The 9209-nt window shown below is 33.4% G+C and overlaps 1 protein-coding gene across 4 annotated transcripts; it reads right to left on the bottom strand.

Annotated features, from left to right (window-relative positions):
• Positions 1–785: 785 nt before the first annotated feature.
• LOC112796826 (uncharacterized) lies at positions 786–5311 on the bottom strand. 4 transcript variants are annotated; one of them, XR_003199407.3, is made up of 6 exons: positions 4811–5311; positions 4271–4450; positions 3088–3214; positions 2605–2718; positions 1588–1764; positions 786–1178 (listed from the first exon to the last, which is right to left on the bottom strand). XR_003199407.3 is itself a non-coding variant. In XM_025839467.3 (6 exons), exons 1-6 carry the CDS (start codon positions 5105–5107, stop codon positions 1170–1172), a joined length of 795 nt encoding a protein of 264 aa, XP_025695252.1. In that variant the 5' UTR covers positions 5108–5310; the 3' UTR covers positions 786–1169. The 4 variants fall into 4 exon arrangements, 3 of the variants coding, with proteins under 3 accessions (XP_025695252.1, XP_072091744.1, XP_025695251.1); XM_025839467.3 differs by having other exon boundaries at positions 1697–1764; positions 4811–5310; XM_072235643.1 differs by having other exon boundaries at positions 1678–1764; positions 4811–5310.
• Positions 5312–9209: the final 3898 nt, after the last annotated feature.

The following is a 9209-nucleotide window of genomic DNA, read 5'->3' on the forward strand; positions in this document are numbered from 1 at the left end:
TATCAAAAGTTTTTCCATGCCTATACTGCACAAGAACTTTCTACAGTTCTCAAGCTTTAGGGGGCACCAAAATGCTCACAGAAAAGAGAGAAGAACCAGAAGAAACACCGAGAGGGCTTCTGCTGAGTACTCGTATCTTCTATTTGCTTCTTCGCTGTCGACCCCTCCTAAGGTTTTTCCTTCAGCGTTCATCACTGGCCATGCAACAAATCTCGCATATTTCCCAAGCCTCCATATTTCAGAAGGATTTAGATCAGATGACGCACATGAATTTGCTGGAGATAATGGTGTTTCCTTACCGATTAAGTGAGGATATTGTTGAGAGAAGTTTCGCTGATTGGCAAAGAAGCCTTAGAAGCAGTGGCTTCAACAGTGTTGACACATCTCAACTAATATCATTACTGAAGAGTGACACTCAAAACCTTGAGACAAGGACCTATTGTGCAGAGAAATATCAAGAAATTGATTTATCTCTCCATTTGTAGGCTCCCTTGTATAGAATGAGGGTTCTCAAGGTTGTGGCCTGTGAGGGTTTTGAGGAATAGGCTTTTTTAGGGGGAATTGACTGTCTTGGAAAAAAATAATTCCATTTTTCCGAATAATGAATCATATTTCAGATTAACATTCACACCTTAATTTTATTTGATTTTATTTTTCTTTTTTATTTATTTTGGGATATCGAGAACAATAAGGAGAGACCCACTCAAATATTTTCTTTTTCTCTCCTGTTTTCTTCACTGAAATTTTTCATTTTTCATTTAGTCAATATGACAGCAACTCAGGTATTATCAAATGATATGACATCAGCATAAACTATATACGTATAATTCAAAGACTCAATTTATATTATCTGCATTAATCAAGGGCTGTTGTAAAACAAGTAAACAACCACTTGTTAATCAGTAATCACATCTAACAGTAATGACTAACACAACACAATGAACGAACCTGTGACGGAGCAGCAGCGAACAAACCCAAAACACTTAGATATTGCCATCATGAACAAATGTTTGCACTTACTCATGATTTAGCAATGTTCAACTTCCTCACTACTTAAATAACCCAGAATTCCAAGGTGCCTAAGAAAAAAAAATGTCCCAATGAATTAGTTCCATCATCTTCTAGCTAGGACATGAAGTACTTGACCAATGCGGACATTGCTTAAATGCTTAGCACCACTGAAATAAAAGTAGGAGATGAAAATTTATTAGATGAGTGAAAAGGGGGCGATGTAACAGGAATCACATGATGTGTTCAATTTTCCAAATGGTCACAATCTTCATGTGTTTTGAAATATGAATACAAATTAAAAATCACAATTGATTATCACATATTTATTCATTATCAATGTCCTTTAAGAATGAATCAAAATCAATCATCAAATACTCTTACAGAGTGTGAGAGTAAGAAGTTAGTCATAATCACCCTTCCATCAATAACTCTCCTTGAAAATGAGTTCAAATGATCCAAAAATGATTAACCTCTCATTTTTTTTCCAGTTTACAAACTTTCACTTTAGATGATCTAAACTCCTTTAAGAACATTCAACTTTTCCTAATGTCTTGCATGCAGAATGAAGCATCAAACCTGCATCATTATGGACTGCATCTTTCTTACTTAATGCTACTATGACTTTGATCTGCCACACTTAATGCTGGAATGAGATAGAATAAGAACCAGTGTTTGGATCTTTAACTGCTTTGAAGTTATCGACACTCATCCCAAAACGGCCCAGGAAAGAATTTCCCATTTCTTTTAGTTTTGCTGCATGAAGAAACAGTTTTTCAGTGCAAGTAAAATGAAAATAGCAAATCGTACAGGATTATTGAATGTAAGTACATAGAAAATATTCGCAACTGAGGATGAGACTCTGCAGCCTCTACCAAGAGGTAAAGAAGCAGATAATAGGCTTAACATGCAAGTGCAGCCAGCTCTGCCTGGAATCCAAAAAGGTTTTGTTTGAGCATTAAATAAATCAAGCACCAAAGACTGCGATTCAAGATAAAAGATAATTTATATAACTAGACAATCCTAAAGTTTCTCCTCCATCTACAAGATTCCCAAATCCCAATTAACAAATTCCAACTCTATGCCCATCACAAATAACACAGAGCATACTAGTCTAAACTCTCAAGAAACAAAATCTATATCTACAAGATAAAATGCAATCTCTGAAAATGCAAAGTTGCATATATCACTCAAAAATAATAGTATATCTTTCTATCACCTAGGTATCCCATGCTTAGAAATATCATAATAAGGCGTCCATAAATTCCTTTGATAAAATAATTTCTTCCAAGAAGGGTTTCATCTGACTAAACAAACATATGGACTTGGCCAATTTCAACCACAAGAGTGTAAATAAATCTTAAGGATGGACGAAAAAGCTAGATAATAAATACACAGAAACCAAGGTAGTTTTGCAGCAGCAAGAAGAAATAAAGAAAAGAGCATCATATTTGGGTAACAAATTATAAATGTATGCATGAAGGACCAAGGTAAGGAAAGCATTCCCATGCACTATTCTGCGCAAAAGTACATAATAGTATAATACAGTAGCAACTATAATTGAAATCCAAGATAAAGATGATAACAGAAACTTGCCAATCATCTCTTCCTTCATCATTTCCCGCTTTTCTGCAGCAAGCGACTCAAGTCGCCTGATGGCCTTCCTAGCTTGATCATTTGAGGGATCAATTTCTAAGATCTTTTTCATATCTGTCGATATTTGAAAATAATAACTAAAATTAGTGAAGTGAAAAAATTATGGTATGAATGAACTCAATGATGCGAAAAGGGAAAAAAAATCTGAATGGCATCAGTATGCAAAACATGTACTTCTTCATTAAGATCCAACAATAAGGAATGCATAATGATACTCATACTGGTTGTACTTCTTCATTAAGATCCAACAATAAGGAATGCATAATGATACTCATCGGGGCTTTCCCTAGGTTGGCAAATACCACATAACAGTGGCACCTTTCCAGTTTGAGAAACTACACTTACCCCCTTACTGTGCAAAAGAGAATAAAGTTCAATTCCTGCTTAAAGTATAATATCCCCTAATATAAGATCTGAACTTACCAGCAATGGCTTCTTCAAAATGTTCAAGCTTTTCATGAGCTTCTCCTCTTCTTACTAAAGCTTTAATGTACACTGGATTCAGATCTAGTGCTTTTGTGCATTCTTTAACTGTGTTGTCATATTTTCCCTGGGATATGTTTGGCATAAGTTAAAGGAAATTAGATTCTTGACTCAATCAATTTCAAATATAAAAGGGCAAATATGATGCAAGATTCCATACCAGCTTTATCTATGATTAAAATGACTTCAAAAGATATGATTTGAAAATAAAAAAAGAGGTACGAAAGAGTAGAACCACACTTAAAAGGGTCTAGTTTGCCAAAAAATGGCCCCTTGGATGGATGCATGAGGTATCTAGTTTGTGAGCTCCCATATTATATTTTTACTTTAAGCAGGCCTCTTAATTAAGCAAGTTGGGTTCATGTTTTGTTCAAACTAATTACATTATGGAAGTAATAAATATGTATATGCTAAACTAGATTATATTTAATTAGTAAATAGCCTCAAATTTGCAAGTCTTATCAGGAACCAGACCAATGCACATCCATAAATAGTTAAAATACTATAGGGTTTGTTTGGTTTAGTGCACAATTTTATTAAATAAATAGTCAAAACAATTTTGTTAAAGAAATAGTTGAAACAATAAAGTGTATCCAATTTTTCTTTTCTGTTTTCACTATTACCTTTACACAATCCTTATTTATATTTAGAACATGTCAAAGAAATTATGGTTGGGTTATAATCTCCACATCATTAAATTTGCCAATTTACCCCTGTAACAATAGAGCATTAAGCTTAAGCTTCTCCTTTCTGTCTTGCGCCTTTTTATGCAGTTGAAGGAATGCTACCTTATTGCAGGCAGATAGAGTTTTTTTTTTTATTATTTTCCAGAATTACACATTCCCTCTTTCTGTATGATAGAACTTTTAAATTCAAAAGTAATGACAATTTAACTGCCCAAATAATAACCTTAAGAAAAATACCTAATCATACACTTCCAAATTAGTAGGCAAATCACATAGACCACTAGACATAAGTTATCAAGCTTTCTTAAAAAATAAAAAATAAAAAATAAAGATAGAGATAAATAGTCCATCTGATTTACTTGAACAGAACATAATAATTGATAGTGGAAGGTGCTGCCAAATGCTACTCTCGTTAACAGCAAGAAAGAACACCATACCAGTTTCTGAAAGCACACAGCACGGTTTGCATGGCATATTGAGCGTATTTCAACCAATGAAGACATGTCAGATGCAACTTGTAAAGCAAGTTCATACTGGGATAATGCTTCCTCATACTTCCCATCCACAAAAAGCTTGTTCCCTTCTGCCTTTGCTTCATTTGCTTGAACCATTGCTTTCTGCAGCATGTGGTATCAGCACTATTTTGTGTATTCTTAACCTTAAAATGAATATGCATGTTTTAACAGATCATGTAGTTAAAAAAAAAAATATTTTGATTCAACAACTTTATAATCATAGTCTGAACACAATTAGTCTGCTTAACAATTGACCATAATCTTGAGACTTCACATGTTCAATTTCCAGTGCAGTTTATAAGACACTACTGCTCAAACTCCTGGTATTATTATGCAACCTAATAGCATCCAACCACTCCATTAAAATAAAAGAAATTTTTTTATTATAAACCATCTTAAACAATTAAAAACACTGGAAAATGAAACTAAAATTATCAAAACCCTAAAATTTCGAAACGGAACCTTCTCCAACTCCTCATTGATCAAGAGATCCCCAGGGCAACTATTACTTGGAGAAACACTCTGCTCCGGCTCCGCCTCCAAATGTTCTATCTTCAGCTGCTGCTGTTGATGTTGCTGCTGCGGTTGCTCGAGCGGTTGATCATGGCTGCTAGATCCGACGTCATCCCCTCCGTTGTCACTGCCAAGGTCGGTGTCGCTGGCCGTTTCAAAACCATCGAAAGCCTCGTTACCGGCAACCACCCTGGAGGGATTGGCGTTTCGATCCTTGATCTCTTGCTGCTCTATCACCACCACCATTTTGTCTCAAGGTTCAGTGTGATTGGGACTTGTTTCGAGGATGACTAACACCGAACGGAAAGAAGTGGGATGAGGGGCTATGATTACTCAGGTTTGTTGTGACTTGTGAGTTCTGACGTTTTTTTCCGGGTCTGTGGTTGAGCTTTCAGCCTCTTCTACAATATTAGGAATATTAAAACATAAAAAGGACTCCAGCAATATTTATTTGCAGATCCGCATTATTTATCTAAAAGAAAATATTTGACAATTAAAATAAATTCAAAAAAATAGTTAAAATTTATCTCTTTTAATATTTATTAATTATTATAATAATTAATAAATATTAAATAAATTAAAATTTGAACTTTTTTTGTTCTTTTTTAATATTTTGACCAATAATTAATAAATATAATTTGATTTTTAAGATGATTGAAACAAATTGAATCTTATCTATATTTTAATTAGATTAGATTTACAAATATCAATCTACATTAAATAATAAATAAATAAATAATATTTTGTTTTTAAATTTTATTTCAATTAAGAATTATTATTCATATATATTTTATATTTTAATTTTTGTTATTTAAAAAATAATTTAATAATATTTTATGAGTAAATATATTTAAAAAATAAAAAAAGAGATTTTATTAGAGAAAAAACAGATTTTCATTGACTTTTTTTAATAGAAATGAGTTTTTTAATTTATTTTTCTATTTTGTGGATATATTCGATATTCGATCCGAAAAAAATGTGAAATATTTGATCTAATTCTGATTCAATGAATTTAATATGGAGATCGAGATTTTGGCCATATCCAATCCGATCAGATCTGATGAATTATTTTTTACGTTTTTTGATACAATTTGCGTTTTTGTATCCTATACTTATCTTATTAATAGTGTAATTCGTTAACATTGTAAACAAAATAGGATACAAAAATCTATGAACGTATCATGGATACACACGTATTAAATAATAGAGCATCTCTCATTTGCAGTTCATAGTCAAATCGTTTGCATTATAAACGAGATATGCTCAAATGGGACTGATACGTAAAAATTAAATTTCACGTAATTTACTGGCAAGTATACCGGGTCGCATCAAGTAATAAAACTCACTAAGAGTGAGGTCGATCCCACGAGGATTAAAGGATTAAGTAATCAATAGTTAGTTGATTATTTTAGTCAGATGGTTCATATTGGAGTGATAAGTAAACTAGAAATGTAAAAAACAAGAAATTAAAGGAAAACAATAAAGTGTAAGAAAAGTAAATGACGTAAAAGTAAAGTGCAAGAAAGTAAAGTTCTGAAAAATTAAAGAGTAAGAAAGAAAGGTCGGGAAAGTAAAGTGCAAGAAATAAAAGTACGAGAAAGTAAACAATTAAAAAGAAAAAATAAAAGAAGGAATTAGGATCAAAAGATATTTCACTCTCAGCATTAACCATTCTCATCTCCTCTTCAATCATACAATTATTGATTTCTTGGCAAATCATAAGTAATCAAATCTCAATCTCCTGGTGATTTGATTTCTCTTAACATAAACAATTGCCAATCTCTTGATCTAATTGGTCATGAAAAGAGATGAAGTTCAATTTCTGATTCAAGGGCCACACAACTCTCAAGATCTCAATTCAAAGTGGTTACATCTCACATACCAACTAAGAATGTATTGATCAAGTAAATCAAGTAAATCCAATCCCCCTCTCGGTAGTAATTGGATCTGTAAAGTACAAAGACTCTCTCTAAAGTAACAATAAAAGAAGAATTGAAGATGAAGAATGAAAATGAATCAACCCATCAAAATGCAACAGAGCTTTCTTTCCCGATGGAAAGAGTTAGTAATTCATAACAAAAAATATTTACCAAGTGAGAAAGAAAATGGAAGAAAACAGAAGTGTGGAGAGAGGGTCCGAAAACTCCCTCCCTAGCTCTGTGTCTAATTCTGTGAAACTCAAACCTATTTATAAGCTAGCCTAAATTACAAATTGAAAATGAAATTGAAAACAAATTATAATCCAATGAAAATTAACTATTCTAGATGATTCTTGTGGCCTTGATTGAGTGATATGAGTGTGCTTGCTTGCAGTTTAAATGGGCTTGGAACGAAATTAATCGAACCAGAATTCTGCTCCCCGGAGAACATAGCACTCTTGAGGAGATCGCAGCGCTCGTGCATCCAAGCACACGCGTCCCCCATGCGTGCGCGTCGTTCAACATTTTGGCACTTGTGACGCGTACGCGTCACCCACGCGTATGCATTGCCAGCTGATTTTTCCCACTTCCTATCGCAAGCGCTCTTGGTAGGGAACATACCGCTCTTGGGTGCTGGGTTCTTTTATTAATTGTTTTTAGGCCTTAAAGCCTATCATTTGTGCTCTAATTTCATGCCAAATATAGATTATTATATATCGTTGGAAAGCTCTGAATGTCAGCTTTTCGATGCAACTGGAAGCGTATCAATTGGATATCTATTGCTCAAGTTATCTTCCTTGGAAGATGAAGAGGTCAACTGGCCTTACTACAGGTCGATACTATGTTCATCTTTGCACTTTTGGAATAAGTTTTCTCCCACAGATTTAGTGTCCACCATGTAGTACCATATATGCTTGGAAAGCTCTAGATTCCTACTTTCCAATGCCACTAGAATCACCTCATTTGGAGCTTTGTAGCTCGAGTTATTCTTGTTGGAGTGTGAAGAGGTCAGGGTTGCAAATCCTCTTTGCTCCTCTTTGAGTTTGTTTCCAACTCTTTTGCCACCTTGGGAGTGTGCTTCTTCTATTAGTGACTTTATTGCTTATTTTTATATTATTTCCTACAAAATTCATTAAATCAAAAGATCAAACCAATATACTACTTAAGCACTAAAACACTTCCAAATTTAAGCATTAAACATTAATTTCTTGTATGAAAAAAACATAGAAAACACAACATGATGCTCATGCATCAATACACCGAACTTAATCTTTGCTTGTTCTCAAGCAAATAAAGAATCATGCAATAAAGTTTAACAATCCAAGGAGAGAAGAATAGCAAATTAATGTTCATGGTTACCTATATTTTCTATTCATGCAACAATCACAAATAAAATTCAAATGATTGATGTTTCTATCTAGTTCACTTTATGAAATCTTTTTCTCTATATTCCTTCCTTGAAACAAGCTTCTCATTTTTTGCTTAGTTTAACTTCTTGGGTGCTTTGCACCATAAGTTGAAAAGCCACGACTCTAAATACTTTGTTTTCAAGTATTACCACTTGATACATAAGCACCACAAGCATTTAATTAGAGGACTTCTTTAATCTCATTTATTTCTTTTCTTTACTCTCTAATCATTGATGCTCAGAGCCTTAAGCTTTGAGGGAGTGCTCTGCACTTGAGCCTAACATTGACTTTAAGTGCTTTGTTTTCAAGCTTTTTGCTTGATACATAAACACCACAAGTACTTGACTCATAAATTATCATTGGTACTCAGAGCCTTCAGCTTTCTCATTCTTTCCCTTTTCTTTTTCTTAATTGCATTTACTTTTTCAAGGTTTTCATGATTCCAAAAATTTTATAAAATGTCCTAAATGAAAATTTCAATTAAATAAATTCAAATGCAATTGAGCAACAATAGTCATGCTAGCCTTCCAATACTTATATGCTCATGCTAGGTTCTTCTTTAATAACCTAGTTTGTTTATGATCATGATTACTTAATTATTTTGACTCACAAAAGTTCAAGATGGCAGTCATAATGTCACAACAATATGTTTCAATTCAAAATTCAAGATATGCTTATTCATAACACACATGCAGACAAAGAAAATCAGAGATAATCATACAATTGGATGTACTGGAAACAAATGAGAGGAAAAAAAAGTTTACCACCTTGTAGTTTATCTTCATTGTTGTTGTCATTTTCCTCCTATTCTTCCACTTCCCACACCAAACTTAGAATGATTGCTTGTCCTCAAGCAACAATTAAGACAGTGGTGATGGGATTTATGATGGGTCATAAGTGTCTTTAACATTGAAACGTGAGTAATGCATGTGCTCAAGCAAGCAAAGTTAAGGATACAATAAAGGCACAAGAAGTAAAAACCGAGACAATGTGATTGCATTAATAAGTAGTGTGCATGAT

This window comes from Arachis hypogaea, chromosome 4 (genome assembly GCF_003086295.3).
Source record: "Arachis hypogaea cultivar Tifrunner chromosome 4, arahy.Tifrunner.gnm2.J5K5, whole genome shotgun sequence".
Taxonomy (NCBI): domain Eukaryota; kingdom Viridiplantae; phylum Streptophyta; class Magnoliopsida; order Fabales; family Fabaceae; genus Arachis; species Arachis hypogaea.